Raw genomic sequence first — 17,004 nt, 5'->3', positions numbered from 1 at the left:
ATCCTCCAGCCGTGTCACAGTGGCTTCCCACGCAGTCCCCTCCACTCGCTCGTTGCATGGCTGGTCCCCTCACACCTCCCTAATGCGAGGCATAGCATGTACCCCCCACCCCCATGTCATGGCATGTCCCTCTGCAGTCCCTCCACCGGTGACATGGTGGATCCTCCTGCATCCCCCTCCACCGCGTGGTGCCCCTGCAGCCCCTACACCCATGACACCGTGTGAGCCCTACAGCACCTTCACCCACCGCACAATGTGCCCCCCACAGCAACCTCCCCTCCGTGTCCCAGACGGTCCCGCACATCACGCTCCACTCATGTCACCGTGGATGCCCGTGCACCCGTGCTCTCCACTCGTATCACGGTAGGTCCCCTGTAGCTTCCTCACCGTGTCATAGCCGGTCCCCCCACATCCCACATCCACCTGTGTCACCGTGGGTCTCCACATCCCCCTCCCCGTGTCACAGCGGGTCCTCCGCCCCATATCGCCTGCCCCCGCGACCTCCGGGCCCCGCCGCCCCGGTCCTCGCCGCTCCGGTCCCGCCGCCCCGATCCCCGCCGCCGCGGGCGGGGGTGTGCCGCAGCCGGACTACATCCCCCATCAGCCCGCGGGCCGGGCCGCTCCCGCAGCGCCCAGCCGCCTTCAAACAAAAGAGTTTCCCCCCGCGGGGCCGCGCTCCGCTCAGCGCCCCCCGCACCCCCCGCACCCCCTGGCGGCGGCGGCCGGGGGCGGGGGCGTCGGCGGGGGGACCGCGGTGGAGGCGGCGGGCGCGGGGCTCGGGTTACACGGGAAAGGGGCTTGGCCAGGAGGGGGGCGGGGGGCGGAGGGTCCTTTTCTCTCTCTCGTTCTCTCCCTCTGCCTTTTTTTTTTCCTTCTCCCTCCCGAGCTCTTTGTGTCCCCCCCCTCCCCTCCTCTCGCCCCCCCCCCCCCCCCCCCCAGCCCCCAGCCCCCTCCCAAGCCTTTGTTAGCCATGCCTAGCCTGGTAGTCCCAGGGATAATGGAAAGGAACGGGGGTTTCGGCGATTTAGGCTGTTTCGGTGGGAGCGGCAAAGACAGAGCGCTGCTTGAGGATGACCGGGCGCTGCAGCTCGCCCTGGACCAGCTCTGCCTGCTGGGGCTAGGCGAGCCTTCTTCCTCCTCCTCCTCCTCGGCCGTGGTGCTGGTGGAGGACAGCAACAACAACAACAATAACCCGCCGCCGCCGCCGCCGCAGCAGCCCCCGCCGCCGCCGCCGCCGCCGCAGCAGCCGCCGCCGCCGCCGCCGCCGCCGCCCCCGGCGGCCCCGAAGGGCTCGGCGGCGCCCAGTGCCGGGGCGGCGGAGCCCAAGTTGTGCGCGCTCTACAAGGAGGCCGAGCTGCGGCTCAAGAGCAGCTCCAACACCACCGAGTGCGTCCCGGTGCCCAGCTCCGAGCACGTGGCCGAAATCGTGGGACGGCAAGGTGAGCGCCGGGCCCCCGGTACCCGCGATCGCTCCCGGTGTCACCGGTCGCCGGCCTCGGGACACTCCCCCGCGGCCGGGGGGCCCCGCCGCCGCCCCCGCCGCTCCCTCCCGCCCATTGTTCGGGGCCGGGGCCGCTCGGCCCCGCCGAGGACAAAGCCCGGGACTCCCGGGCTGTGGGCGGGTGGCTGCGCTCCCGGCACGGGGGATTTTGGGAAGGGTGGGATGGGGGATCTGTGGGAATGCTGCGGGGGCTTGTCTGGCTGCCGGCACCGGAGCCCCACGCGCCGCTCCCCTGTTCTGCCAGAGCCGATCTCGACCCCGCTCTCCTTAAGGAAAAAAAAAAAAAAAATAAATGGGAATAAGGCGGGGGAAGGGCGGGGGGTGCAGGCTGAGCCCGGCCCCGCGCCTCGGAGTCCCGCTTTGTTGGCCGGGCGGAGGGGGTGTGGTGGTGCCAGGCTCGGTCCGAGTAGCCGGTGAGCGGGTGGGAGCCGAGCTCCTCCTGCCGCCCCTGGGAGCGAGGGTACTCTGGAGCGGGACCCGCTGTCCCGCGTTGGCCCCCCCGCAGTCGCTGCCCGCGCGCCGCCACAGTGATGCTTTTGTTCTCCTCACGGCTCCGTTCGGAGCGAGGTGGAATGGAGGAGGGCTTTTTAAAAAATTACATATATATATATATATATATATATATATATTTGTGTGTGTGTGTGTGTGTGTGTGTGTGTGTGTATCTCCATACCACACCCACTCTTAAGTCACCCCTCGCCCACCCTCACCACTCCCGGGTGTGCGGTGCGGGGCCCCGCGCTGCTCGTGGGCACTGCGGGAGCCCGGGCACGGCGCTGCCGAGAGAAGTTTTGTGCTACAAAGGAAAAAAAAAATAGTACGGCGAAGTGTTGGGCTTTTTCTTTTTTTGTCTTTCTTTTTCTTTCTTTCTTTCTGAACAAGTAACTTGACGCTCTGGAAGTGCGATGGGCAGAGGCTGCGGCTCCATGGGCAGATGCTCCCTTGTGGGTTGGGATAGAAGGCCCCTGAGCAGGGGGTTTGTGGTGGTACTCGAGGGGTGATGACTCCCTGTGTCCCGAGAAGGGTTGAGGTGGGTGAGGGGAAGCCGCGTTGAGAGGGACACAATTGGCTCCTTGCTGGGCATCTCTGACGCTAGGGCGTGCAGTTGGAACAATGGGGCCTGCAGAGGCTCCGCTTGCCCCCACCCGTGGAGCAAGGGTCCGGTTCCCACACCGGGATGGAGAGCGGGCAGGGGTCCGGGGTGTGCTGACCTCCCTAAAACTTGGAGCATCTGAAGCTGAAGAAACAACTCTTGCTCTGGCATCCACACTGGGATGGGGGTCTCTAATTGGGGACCCGGAGAGATGGGCAGGAAGGGGTGAAGGTCTGGCCCCGGAGATCGCACTGGCCTGGATTCTGATCCTGCCTGTGCTGCCTTTACATTGCCAGGAGCGGAGAGTGGGCAGACACGGTGGGGCTCAGCCCCAACTCTGCACTGATGGGTGTGAGGCTATAGGAGAATGAGGCCTCCTTTGTTTAATAAAGTTGGGAAAGAAGATTCGGCAGGCGGAACCGAGGGGAAATGTGCCAGGGCTGTTTTCTTCCAGGATCTCACTGCTGCTTCAGACTCCTGAGAAGGGGGTGTGTTCCGATGTGTTCAGAGCACAGCACGTGCCTGTTGTGTCCAGAGTGATGGAGAGGAACGTGGAGACCTGGATTTTTTCCACCATTTTTTTTTTTTTCTGTGTGAGGGTTTTTCCACATCTGGGAAACTGAAATGTCAGTGCGCTGGACCTGCGGGGATGCAATTGTGACTGTGCTCTTTTGGCTGGTGGGGCAGATGGTGTAGCCTGTGCCCCATCATGGAGGTGAGTGGGATGGATCCTGTGCTGGGGATTCCTTCAGCACAGACCCTGTAGCTACAGCTCTTCAGTCCAGCAGAGATCATGGCCCACACTTGTTTCAAAAGGCCTGTAGGAATGTCTCCACTGTCTCCAGTGCCTTGTTTTTGTGTAGAGGGCCACATTAAGAGGGTCTGGAGTTGGGTGCAGGGCTCCCAGAGGGATTGAATCCTGGACTCTCATGGATGCCTGACCAGGAATCCCAGAAACTGCAGATTGTCACCCCTTGGTAGTACTGCTCCTGTGGCAGATGGTTTTCTAGGGAAACAATTGTTTTATGGGTACCTGTGAACAGGGTGATGAACATCTTGCAGAAGGGAGGGGGAAAAATAATAATGAAATCAAAATTTATTTCACAGCTTTACATGGTAACAAGGTTTAGCTTTTTCTGAAGAAACGCACTATCCCTTCAGATTGTTTTATAATAATATCAACCATCTATGAAAGCGTTCCTCACAGGCAGGTGTGGATATGAGAGGCCTGGATCCGGACACAGGGGCCCTGGTGCGTACACTTGGCCATGGGAATTCCACCTGCCATCAGGCTACCTCTCACTTGGCCAAAGAAGTGAAAAGGCACTTAAGTGTAAATAAGGCTCAAGCCCAATATATTTTTATTGGAATGTCTGTAAGGGTGGTTTGTGAAGAGATGTAATTGTGGCAGAGAGGGTGGCTCCACTCCAAGCAAGAGATGCTGCAGAAACTCAACCTGAGCTTGGCAGCTCCTGCTTTCCCCAGGAGCTGTGAACGTGCCCTCGCGGAGCCAATTGCCTGCTGGAAATCTTGCTCCGGTTTGCACTGGGGCTAGTTTGTGCACTGAATTTGAGCAGCGCGTCTCCAGCAGCACAGCCATGAGCCAGCTGGGATGGGGGACTGGCTGGGATGCGATGGTGGGCTCTGGAAATGGGGATTGATGGGAACTGGCCAGATAGGCTCCTCCACCTGGTGCCCCAGGATCCATGGCAAAGAGCTGGGTGGCTAGTGGGATGTGCCAAGGGCTGCTTTGCAAACTCGAGGACAGGAAACTGGAAAAGGAAGAATGAGGGGATGAAGTCACAAGAATCCCTTTGACTGGTGCCTATGACCCCTGGGCATGGTTGGTAGTGACACCCCTTCCCTGGCTGGAGGTGGAGCCATGATCTCCATGCCTGTCCTGTTGCTGTGAGGGTGAAGGGCACAGGTGGGTCTGTGCCTGAGTCAGGGCTCCTGCAGGTCATCCCCCCTTCCCTGGAATGTGTGTGAACTCCACCTGTGCTGAGTTGGGTGACCGAACCTCCTGGTGTGTGCCGTGGCCTGGACAGTGCTCCCTGGTTCTAGAGCTAGTCCAGGATGCTTGGTGGCTCTTATATTTCTCCTGCCAGCTCAGGTTGTAGGTGTCCTGCCTGCAATAGCTTGTCCGTGACTGTGCTGGCTCTCACAGCCGCGCCGATGAAATTGTGAAGACAAAGCACTGGAGGGGTTTGCCGTAGGTTTTTGAGGAGATGGTGAGACATCAAGGGATGTGAGTTGAGATGGAAGAGGTGCTGGGAGAAATGGAGAATGTCTGAAGGGCATCATGTTTTGGTTGTGCAGGCTGTGAAATTAGAAAGAGGCAGAAATCCTCAGTCACTGCAGTGTCCGGGTTTTTCCCTAGAAGTGACCGTAGGTGGGTGTGGATCAGCCAGATCAAGATTCGCATCCAACTTTTCTGCCTGCTCCCACAGACAAACTGGGCTGCTGTTGGTGGAGCCAGGGAAGAGGTCACAAAGCACATTTAGGGCCAGGTCTGGTTAGGGAGACATGGTGCTGGTTCTTTGTGTGTCTGGTGTGTGCAGGTGTTGGGAAAAGGTGTGGGGTTGGTTTGGCTTCGTGCTGCACCCACTCCCAGATGAGGCTTTCCCTGTAAGAATTTTTGGAGTAAGGATTTTTGGTCCTCCTGAGGGTTCTTGGTCTCATCACAGTAATAGCATCCATTGTCACCTGTACTCACAGACACCCTTTGATGCAGCACCTCCCAGCCTGCTCCAACCAGCCTGTTGTCACCAGGAATGAGATTATGTGAGAGAGGATCTTAATATAAATTGCTCTTTCTTGGCAAGGTGAAGTCAAATAACAAGAGGCCCCACTAAGCCCAGGTGATTTGGCTCTCTGTGTAGCTCCAAACATGCCCCAATGCTTTCAGCATTTAAAAATAGTCCAAGGAGGCCTTTTCCATTGAGGAATTCTGATGATGGCAGCTCCCCCATCCACCCTGTGGAGGTTGATGTATGTACAGCATCCAGGAGCAGCAAGGGGGGCAGATTTTCTTGTCTCTTTGCTTCGCCGAAATCTTGGAGCGAAAGCCACCCGATCTGGTGGGGTCTGTACGCTGCTCTGGCAGCTCAGGATGGGCCTTAAAGGGAGAGAGATATTGCAGTCGGTGTGGGGTTGTTATAAAGTGTTAATGAGAATTGGTCTGAATTTACACAAGGGAAAAGTGCGGAACGGGGTCGACTTCGTGCTGTTTGAACTGGAGGTGGGAGGAGAAAACGGGTCTGAGAGAGAGACAAAGGGAATTTTCTAGGGAGACACGAACGCTCCTCCGCGCATCGGATCGGGCGGCTGGATGCCGCGCTGACCGAGTGAACCGCGCCGCAGCGCAGCCGCCCGGAATCTAGGGCAGTGGGAAAGCGTGCTGTCATTGGGTGGGGGCCTCCGCCTTTGTCTGGCAGCCCCCTCCCCGCGTTCCCCCGCCGCTCGCCATGCCCCGCTTCCCCCGGCACTGCCCGGCTCCAGCTCGGCTCCAGCGCCGCGCGTGTGCCGGGGCCGCGGCAGGATTGTGCCATGCGGGGCGCCACGGGCACACCCACTCCACGCCATGCATGGCTGGCGGGGCTGGGGGCTTCCACTTCCCAACTTTCCTCCACCACACAAGGCAGTGATTGCCTGTGGCACTGGGGCTATTATTGTTGGGTGTTTTGGTGGGCTTTTTCTTCCTTTTTTTTTTTTTTTTTTTTTTTTTTTTTTTTTTTTTTTTTTTTTTTTTTTTTTCCCATTAACAACTTTCATCACAATGTGAAAAAGCGTAAAATCGCTGCACTGGAGCAAGGCAGTCGCTGATTTTCCTGGCATGGTGTGTTGGGTGGCGTTTCCCTCCTTCTTGTAAACACAACTTGCATCATCAGGACAATAAGCCCTTGGTGCAAAGAGATTTAGTTGTTTGGTTGTGGTCCTTTGTGTGCATTTGTGTTTTTTGACACCACTTTCATCAGGTTTTCAATGCAGGAAAACCTTACCCCACAGGCCGTCAGGAGGGTTTATTTGTGAGGTTCTTTGTGTGCTTGTCTTTTAACAAGGCTTTCATGTTAATGAGGAAAAGAATGCCCCACCTTACCCGAGGTAGCTGAGGGTTGTTTATTTTATGATCCTCTTCAATTTTTTTACTACAATAGAAAAAAAAAGATCAAGTTCTAATTTGCCCTTAGACCCTCTTGCACCCCACTAGCACCACCAGAACAGACTGCATGGGGTATTTACAGGTGTAATTTTTATCTGTGCAGTATAACAGTGCCTTGGGATAAATGAGAAGAGGGCTAAAAAGAAATATCCGGGATCGAGTGATTTGTGGGGTGTGTTTTCCAAAATAAAACCACAACACAGTCAATGAAACAAAAAGATCCACCTTGGGGTCAGCTCCGGAGCTTTTTTCTGTAGCTGCTACAGCTCCTCTGGTGCTTCCAGAGTCAGGGTCACGCTCCTGGGCTGGAGGTACCAGTTGATGCCAGATGGGACTCTCTAGACTGCATCAGTAGCAGAATATACCTGTGCAGGATTTGGCCTTGTGGCAGCACCAAGGAGAAGGTCATCAGCAGGTCTAACTCTGAATTTACATACACCAAAGTGAAATTATTTGAGGGGTCTACTCCACAGGCAGAGCCGCGTGTGCCATTGCACTGTCCTGATGGCATTGTTATCGTGGTGGTGTGCTGGGCACAGCCATTCCATGCACTGATCTGTCCTCTGCTCGCTGATGGAGCAGTGCCTGGGAGCCTTGGTGAGGTCCTGTGGAAACACATTGGTTTGGGGCTGCTCAGAGTGAGAATATTTGGGATGGGTTCATGCCAAGGAAGCAAGTTAGATCAGATGCATCCAGCACCTGTGTGTCCCTTGTGAGCAGCTGCCTTTGCTGGAGAGGTGAACCAAGCTCCTAGAGCCTTCTCTGTTAATTTTGGTGAATTCGTTGCCCTGATGCAGGGGTAAGGAGAGACATGAAGGTGGCTGTGCATCCAGGTCTCCCCCTGATCCCCACCACCCATATTGGCAATGTCTAGACTCAGTTTATTTATATGTTTTCATCCAGAGATGGCTGCTCTCTGGATTAATTCCAGTTAGCTGACTGGTCTGGGCACCAGAGGCTCTCCACTCCTCCAGGATTTGGTCCTGTGTGGGAATGTTTGTGATGTACTCAGGTAATTTGCAAACACATCTACTTTGAGTCAATTGGTAATCAGTGTAATTAAAGACAAAAAAGGATGAGTGGAGGAACTGAACTTACAACCTCATTCATGAAATGCTTTGGGATCTGCATCATTGGTGAAAACCAGGATAATAGAAGGTAGACTGTGGAAACACAATGAGAAAGGGCTTAATAAAAATCTAAGTGGCAGGGGTCTTCCAGGGATCGACACACTGATGTCTGTGCGCTTCCATAATGAGGAGAACATACACCAAGTTATGTATTAGTACAGCTTTCATGGGTCCTTTTCTTCCCTTAGCTTCATTTTGATACCACCTGCTAGTCAATTCCCTCCCTTCCACCTCCCTCCCCTTTGAATAATCCCCTAGTAAAATGCTTTGTTAGATGGTGTTTTCAAATTTCAGTTATGCACGAAGAGAAAGTGTCAAAAAAACCACCCCATGCAGAAGAAATTTTGTTTGGAATAAGCACATCAGGATGTGCTGCCCATCTGGTTGGGATGTCATGGGCCACATCCTTATCCAGCTGGGCTCCATCAGAAAGAGGGTGATCTCAAAGAAGGCTCAGCTCCTTTTTAGTGTACAAAGCAGAGTCAGGAATGGGGCTGAGATGGGCCCAGAGCCTTGGCACTAAGTGAGTAAATCACGTTTAAGCCCAGCCTGGTTTTGGCTGATGTAAACCACCAGTACAGTGCCCCTGGAAGTTGTGGAGGTCTCTGGATTTGGGCTGTTGATGGTTTGGCCCTTCTCTGTGCCAGTTTAGAGCTGCTGGAGGGTGGGGCCTCTGAGCCCACTGGGCTGCTGGGCTTGCTGGAATTGGTCTAATTTCCTAGGAGGTGATTTTCTCCTGTTTTTAAGCACAGGATTCCCATCTGTCTGTCTCTACAAAGCTGGCTTTCCCGTCTGCAGGCCTGCACAGAGACCCTCCCTCCTCCCCCCCTTCTCACACCACTGATTGCACCATGCGTCCTTTTGTCCGTTCCAGATCCTCCTTCCCCTCCCTCTCACTGTGTTCTCTCCTTGCTCTTCTTTCTTTTGCTGTTTTGGGGTGTCTTGGCTTTGCCTCTACACACCTCACTCTCCTCCCCTGGAGGGATCAGGGTGTGCCTCTTCCTCAATTTCCATCACCTTTGCTCCATCCCTAACTCCCTCCCACTCCTGCAGCTCATGTAACATGCTTACATTTGCCCTCATTCATGTGTATTCCTTGCCACTGTTCCCTTGCATCTGTCCCCAGCGTGGAGCCCCGTCCTTTGTCACTGCTCTGCCTGCCTGACCCTCCCTGTCGGCTCCGTGATTGTTTCCTGTCCTGTAGGGCTCAGATCCCTCTCCCCCACACGCCGTCATTGTCCCACAGCTCAGAACAACGCGGAGCCCAATCCCAGCCGTGCCACACGCCTGTCTGAGGTCTTTTCTGCACAGGAGAGCAAGCCTTGCACTCCAGAGGCAGAGTGTGGGTCACTGCGGAATTCAGTGGAGCTCCTGCAGCCTGGAGTGATGCATGGGAAGGCATTTTCAGCTTGATGCTTGCCATTAACACCCCTGTCTGTCCATGTGATGCTCCACTGATATCCCTGGGGAAATGGTGGCATCTCGGTTAATCTTCCTAAGATGGAATCTCCCTCTTTGGAGTGAGTGGCACAAGAGTGGGGCAGGGAAATGTCTGCCAGGATGTCTGCCAGCGGTGGGTCAGGGACAGCCTACCTGCCCAGGGGTGCCAGAGGGCATGAGTGACCTCTCACGGTTTTATCCAGCTCTCCTTGGGATGAACCTTTATTATGGATTTTGCCTGTGTGGGTTTATCCTACAATGGAGTTGAGCCAGGCTCCATGAGGAGCCTTTAGGTTTCCTGGGAATTAATAGCGCACCACTGGGTGACCATTGGTCCACATGGGCTGTTTAGAAGCTTTACTTAACAAAGCATCACAAATATACCTCATGATACAAACTGGGGAGTAACCCATGAGCTGCACTGGGTTTGACAGGAGGTGGATTTGGTTTGGATTTGGAGATTTTCCCAGATCTTCTTTGTGCCAGATCTGGCTTTTATATTCCCCAGGAGTGTGGAATTCCTGTTTCAGAGATGGGTTTAGTGCAGCAGCACTGTGATGTGGAATGTTAAGAGGAAATTCTGCAGGAGCACAAGGGCGGAGACAGCCATTCCTGCTCCAGAAATGGGAAATGAGGCTCTGTAAGCTGAAGTAGCTCTGAGGAGTTAAAAGTCACACTGTGGGTCGACAGTGAAGTTCTGATTTACCAGGGCTGTCCGACGCTGCTGCCAAGACCCTCTGAGGGGCAGTGGGTTCATGGCTGTGCCGGGGGCCAGGGCTGTGCCTGTGTGGTGCCAGTGCCGTGAGCGTGGCTGGCTGGGCTGAGCGTGCTCCATGCTGGGCACTGCTGGTTGCAGCCACTGCCACAAGCCCAGGGAGTCATTCCTGTCAGCTCTACTGGCACGAGGCTGTTTCCATTGCCACATGTCTGAGCTTCAGTTCTTGCCAATGATACAGGGTGGTAGGATTGCTTCATTCCAGTGAACACCCCGATGTTGCCAGCCCATGTCTCACCAGAGGAGCTGTGGTTGAGTGGCAGCCCTGAGCTCCCAGCCTGAGAGATACTGTTATTTATTAGGATCTGGATAAATAATAATGTTCCAGCCCAGGAGCTGAGGAATCTGCATTTCGTGGTTGCAGAGGCATCGTTTGCAGGTCCTTGTGTGTTGAAGTGTGATATCAGTGGAGTGTGTGAAGGAAAACCTGCTGGTGTCAGATAGTCAGAGGAAGTACAGGAGATTTCTTTTCTGGGGAGAGAAGGTAGGTAGGAGGTGCTGAGGCATCTCACAGAGGTCCCAATGCTGTGTCCTCGTCCTCTGGTTCTGTGAGCCCTGCATCAGATATCCAAATCCTTGGGACACTGAAGCAAAGTGCTCACCTTACTTCATCTCCACTGGAGAATCACAGGTTTTAACTTTTCTTTGGGATCTGAGCTCAGAGCATACCTCCTGCATAGGAACCCCCAGCCTGCATGGGAGCTCAGTGCCAGGCTTCAGAAAATGCCTTGGGGCACCAAGTGAGGCTTTTTGAGAGAGGGGTCTGAGGGGCAGGACAGCAGCAGAGTGGGGTCCAGGAGTAATTTGGAGAACTGTGCCCCATCTGTAAAAACACTTAGTTGCTTGATGGCATCCTGGTGTCATCTGGGAACCTGGAGCCAAACAGCTGGATCAAGACCCTCCAAAAGATTATTTGGAAGCCAAAACACACTGGAAAGTCTTTTGCCCTTTTTGGGAAAGCAGAAGCCTGTTTTCTGAGCTTTGGAGGAGCTGATGAGTGGGCTTGGTAGGTTCTAGGAGTTGAGGAATGGGCTCAATGGGCTCTGGGATGTGGACACTGTGTGTACACAAAAGCATCACTTGGCCAGTGATCCTGGGAGAGGGTCTGAGCACCTAGAGCAGGAGTCTTTGCACAGCCTGCTGTGGGGCTCACAGGAGGGCAGCCCTGCCCAATTTCTTGCTGTTTCAGCCCCAAAGCAAATCCTGGCCTCCTGCTACCCCTGGCCATGTAGCTCTGCTGGCATTTGCAGTCCTGCCAGTGGGGAGGTCCAAACTGCTGTGTCTCGGCAACTCTCCTCCAAACTTGGCCCCCTCAAGTTCACTGCATTCACCCCAAAACCTCCTCAGTAGTACCAAAATCCTCTGTCTCTCTGGAGTTATGGCAGGTGACTCCCTTTGGGAGCTGGCATAGGGTGGACAGAGGGTTCCACATTGGCCATCCAGGCTGTGTGACCAGCATCCCCCTGTTCTCCTGTGATGTCCAGGCTGTCCCATGCATCATCCCTGTCCCCAGAGCCCAAGAATGACCATTGCCTCTGGGGGCCCATCCTGGGGCTCTGGGGACAGGCCTAATCATAGAGACCACTGAGACCTGGGGTGGATCCTTCATTACTCCGTGGTGTTGGGGTGTGTGGAAGGGAGATCTTAGAGATGACTGCTGAAGGAAGGCAGTCAGGGGGGATGGTGTGGTAGGATACACCACCAAATGGTGAACCCCCATTTTGGGGGATGAGGGAGCATGGCAATGCTGAGGGAGGGAGTCTCTGGAAATGATGAGGGTGGACCTCCCTTTGGCATTTCCCCTCAGAGTTAGGGGGATAGGGCCTTTCCCTTGTTCCATGTCCTGCGCAGTGGCTGCCAGGTGACACAGGAGATTATGGCCACTCAGCCCAGTGTCCTGGAGAGCAGGGCAAGCCGTGGGACAGCCTCATTAACTACCGTGCCTTCTTCTCTCTCTTCCCAAGGCTGCAAGATCAAAGCCCTGCGGGCAAAGACCAACACCTACATCAAGACCCCAGTGCGGGGGGAGGAGCCAGTCTTCATGGTGACAGGGCGGCGGGAGGACGTGGCCATGGCCCGGCGGGAGATCATCTCAGCAGCCGAGCACTTCTCCATGATCAGGGCCTCCCGCAACAAGGCAGGCACCACCTTCGGCAGCGCGCCCACCCTGCCGGGGCAGGTCACCATCCGGGTGCGTGTGCCCTACCGTGTGGTGGGGCTGGTGGTGGGCCCCAAGGGAGCCACCATCAAGCGGATCCAGCAGCAGACCAACACCTACATCATCACGCCAAGCCGAGACCGGGACCCTGTCTTTGAGATCACTGGTGCACCGGGCAACGTGGAGCGTGCCCGGGAGGAGATCGAGACGCACATTGCGGTGAGGACAGGCAAGATTCTGGAGTATAACAATGAGAATGACTTCCTCTCCAGCAGCCCTGACTCTGGCATGGAGAACCGCTACTCAGAGGCCTGGCGAGTCCACACACCAGCGCCGGGCTGCAAGCCTCTCTCCACCTTCCGTCAGAACAGCCTGGGCTGCATTGGTGACTGCTCTGTTGACCCAGTCTATGAGACCCCCCGGCTGAATGACCAAAATGACTTCAATTATGGTTACCTCTTCCCCAATTACAGTGTGAACAAGCAGGATCTGTACTATGGGGTGCCAGAGTCAGGGGCTCCCATGTGGGCAGGGCAGGAGAACACCAACCCTGTCTCGGTGCTCTTCTCAAAGCAACAGCGCTCCAGCAGCACAGGCACCATCCATCCCAATTCCCACCGCTCCCCATCCTCCTCCATCCCAGAGCCCAGCCTCTCAGGGCTGCCCAGGCGGTCACAGGGGGAGCCACTCCAGGGGTTTTGCAAGCTGGGAGCGCCCGCTGCTGCCCGGACGTCCGTTGCCAGCAGCCGTGAGTGCATGGTGTGCTTTGAGAGTGAGGTCACGGCTGCACTGGTGCCGTGTGGCCACAACCTCTTTTGCATGGAGTGTGCCGTGAGGATCTGTGAGAGGACTGATCCCGAGTGCCCCGTTTGCCACGCGGCAGCCACTCAGGCCATTAGAATATTTTCCTAAAGAGACAGAGCAGGGCATTGGGGGGGTGGGGGTAGGAAGGGAGAGTGGGGGGGACCATGAAAGAAAAATGATGATGATAATAATAATGATGATAATATTAATAATAATAATAATGACATCTGAAGAACAAAAAATGAATGGAAGAATAAATTAATTTAAAGAAGAAGAAGAAGAAAAGAAATTATTTTACAAGCAATGTATGTTATTTTTTAAAAAAAAAAGTGAATAATAAAATTAAAATGAATAGCAAAGCCAGAAATTTTGAAGGGCAAACAATGCTCCAGCCCGCAATGTCTTTTGCAAACCAAGTACTCAGAACGCACACTCGGATCTTGCAAGCAAAGCGGTTTAGTTCAGTTCTTTTTGGTGGTGAGATTGGGACTTCTTGGCAATGATCAAACCAGGACACCTGGATCGACTGGGGAGGGAGCAGGGATGCAGGGAGGGCCTTGCCAGCCTTTCTCCAGCCACCTTCAACCTTTGTCTTGGCCTGAAGCCCCCACTCTCCTCCCCCCAGGGTTGTTGGCCCAACTAGGAGCTCAGAAAGAAACAACAGAAAGAAAGGAAAACGGATGACAGGGATTTAGAAGAACAAGAAAGAAACCATCAACCTCTGGGAACCTGTTAGAACGAGGGCACAACTGTATTACCTCAAAGATTTAAACAAAAAAATCACAGCTAAAGAACTTTTATTGTTTTCCTTTTTTTCTTAAAAAAAACCAAACAAAAACACAAAAAAATCAAAAGAAGAAGGTGAAGAAATAAAAACAACGCCGGTGAAACTGAAAAAGGTTTGGAAGAACCTATTGGGATCACACCAGGTGACGAGCGTTTATTTTGTTATTCTGAGCCACCATGGAGTCTGGAACTTTGTTCTTTTTTCCTTATCCAAGCAGGGATTTGTTCATCAGTCCAATCAGGAGTCACTAACAGGGTATTTCCAAAGCAGTCCTGAGTTCCCATCCATGGGGGGAGTGCATCAACTTCCACATTTCCATAGGTCACTCTTCATTCTTTTCTCCAAGTGATACCAGCTGCAGCTACACACACATACACACAGAATATTGTGCTTTTCTTTTCTTAAAAAATATACCTATTGCACCAAAACCTAAGAGAGACGATCATGCAATACAGGCAATGAGCCCATGAGACCAACATGCATCCCAACAGAGAGCAAAAAAACCCTGAGTTTATAGAGATAATTTTGTTGTCGTCGTTTTTAAACTGGACCAAAACTTTTGTTACCCAAACTGAGTGGGGAAAGAAAAAAAAAAAAAAAAAAAAACCCAACAAAAAAAGAAGAAAAAGTATTTCTTTATGGACCAAAACCTCTTCAGCTGTCCTTTTCCTGGATCTTCCTGAGGTTGGCCACTTTTATATATATTTTTTTCAGAATGAAACAAAACAAAAAAATTGCCTTGTTGAACATCCTTTAATAATTTCAAGACTCCTGGTTTTGTTAAATGAGATACTTTAAAACCATTGGGAAGTGGGAAATGATGGGCTTCAGATCTGGCTCCCGTGCCAACGCATGCAAGGTGCAGGCCAGCACCTTCACTCCATCAGGTTTGTTCAGCTGGTCTGTGGATGACAAAATGCTGTGATAGTAAAAATGTGTTGGATTGACCTATTGACTACCAGTACATGCAACTATAAATATATGTGTGTATATATATATATATATAGGCACTTAATTAATCAAGCACCTATATATATATATATATATATGTGTGTATATAAACCCATATATATAATTTTTATCCCAATACCACCACTTCCCCATTTCTTACCCCTCAACTTCTGCTCACAGATCCTGGACCCTGATTTAGAACTGAACCAACAAGTTTCACAACTTGGCAGAGACAGTTCTAACAGAAAAAAAAAAAAAAACAAAACCAAAAAACAAAAAATCGCCTGAGATTTTTTTATACCCTTCAGTTACAGGAGACTTTATTTTCATCGTAATAATGTTCCTGGGAACATCTTTTCTTCTGCTCAGTTTGCTTGCTCCCAGTTGCTGTCTGTGTGCTGGCACAGTGGGCTCAGGCCAGCCATGGTCACCAGCTGCAGTCACTGAAGGGGCTGAGCTCACTGTGCTGGGGCAGGTGGTGCTGGTGCTCTGAGCTGATAAATATCCACTTTTGATCTTCAGATACCAGTTGGAGGGTTTGAAATGATGGTGGGATGATGGGATGCCTCCACTGTTTTGCATCAACAGTAATATATTCCGTAGGGGTGAGAGGTAGATTGGAGGGGTGGACAATGTTCCCAGGCTGTAGTAGACGTTGATGTTTTGGAAAAAGTAAAGATAAAAGTAACAATGCCGTCCTAATGGGACACCGTCAGGCAGAATTGGTACTCCCCTCCTCCCCAAAGCTCTGAGAAATCTCTGGCCGTGTGGTTGTCCCGACCCTGCGGCACAGCCATTCACACCAGGACCGGGTTGGGATGTGAGTACTTTCCTCAGTGAACTGCTCGGGGGAAGGCACCGGTGTGGGGGTTGTAGGGTGATGGAGGGGCTGGGGTGCTCTGGATGAACTCCCAGAGCCCCCATATCCCGGCATTGTCCTGAGGCACAGCCATCCCTCCCCGTGGCAGCATGGCCTCAGCAAAGGCTTTGGAGCCCCAGCCAGCACTGGCTACATCCTTCCTAAAACTGACCCAGTTCTCATTCAAAATCTGGCCTCATTTTGGTCGAAGGGAAAGGAAGGGAAGGGAGAGGGCAACATTCCTGTTCTCTGGGAACCTCTCTTCTCTCCCCAGTGCCACCCTCTCCATCATGTCCTGCCCACCCCAGGGTTGTGTTTTATCTGTTCATTGCGCAAAATTCCCCCACTGATGTAGAGAGAGTGGTTGGAGCACGAGCTGGGGGGCGGGGGGTGGGCGAGGGGATCAACCACCCTTCAGAGGGGCATTCAGAAATGTTCGTGTTGGTGCTGGAGGGGCTGAGCTGGACGCGGCGGTGGCCGCAGCCCCGCGCCGCTGTGTTAGTGAGTGAGTAGTTGTTCTTGGCTGAGTGGAGTCTGTTCGTGGTAATGTGAGCAAGTTCTTGATCAATGTCTTTATTTGATGCCAGGTTGTGAAGAGGTGGGTGGGAGTGGGGAGGGGGGAAGGAGACCCCTGTGTTGGGGACCTGGGGTGGGGGGACCTGTTCTAGCACTGACTGTAGGGAGTGGGGAATGGGGAAGGTACAGGAGGCTCACCTCTGCTCCTTGTATCTCCTCCCTCACCTTAACACACGAAAACGATGTAAAAGCCTCCTGCATGCTGAAAAATGTTAGAGAAAAAAACAAACCCCCTTTCTTTTAAAAAAATAAAAGAAAGGGAAAAAAAAAATCATGACCCAAACAAACGTCCAATGCTTGCTGTTGGGAACATGAGTGGGGCTGTCCTGGGGGAGGCTGTCTCCAAGTTGGCCTTTAATAAAATCTTCAGTTCCAATAACCTTTATATATATATATATATATATACACATATATATATACATATACATATATATTAAAAAAAAGCTTGATGTAGCAGTTCTAGTTTAAAATGAATAGAAGTATTTCGGCCCCTGTTTTATTTTGATTTTCCCCTGTCCCCTGCTTCCCTCTGTACCCCCACCGACTCCATATTTTGATGTAGCAACTTTGGAAGAAGGAAAAAACAGGCGCTGTAAATGCACCGAGAGCTACCTCTGCCTTGAGCGGGGGCTGCAGGGAACTTGGGGAGCTTGGGCCTCTCCCTGGCCCCATGGGGCATGCGGAGAGGGGCAGCCTGGGCCCTGCCTGTTGGCATCCATGGGGAGCCCGGTTGTGGGGCTTGAACGACAAATTTGCGTAATTTTTTTC

General features: G+C 53.1%; 1 protein-coding gene across 1 annotated transcript; it reads left to right on the top strand.

Annotated features, from left to right (window-relative positions):
• Window positions 1-970: 970 nt before the first annotated feature.
• MEX3A (mex-3 RNA binding family member A) lies at window positions 971-13,171 on the top strand (the record flags this gene model as incomplete). The annotated part of the gene is made up of 2 exons (XM_083879132.1): window positions 971-1,439; window positions 12,066-13,171. 2 exons carry the CDS (start codon window positions 971-973, stop codon window positions 13,169-13,171), a joined length of 1,575 nt encoding a protein of 524 aa, XP_083735258.1.
• Window positions 13,172-17,004: the final 3,833 nt, after the last annotated feature.

Source organism: Zosterops lateralis (assembly GCF_965231275.1).
Source record: "Zosterops lateralis genome assembly, chromosome: 27".
NCBI classification, from domain to species: Eukaryota; Metazoa; Chordata; class Aves; order Passeriformes; family Zosteropidae; genus Zosterops; species Zosterops lateralis.
The sequence above is the reverse complement of the archived record's forward strand: the minus strand, read 5'-3'. Positions and strand labels throughout refer to the sequence as shown.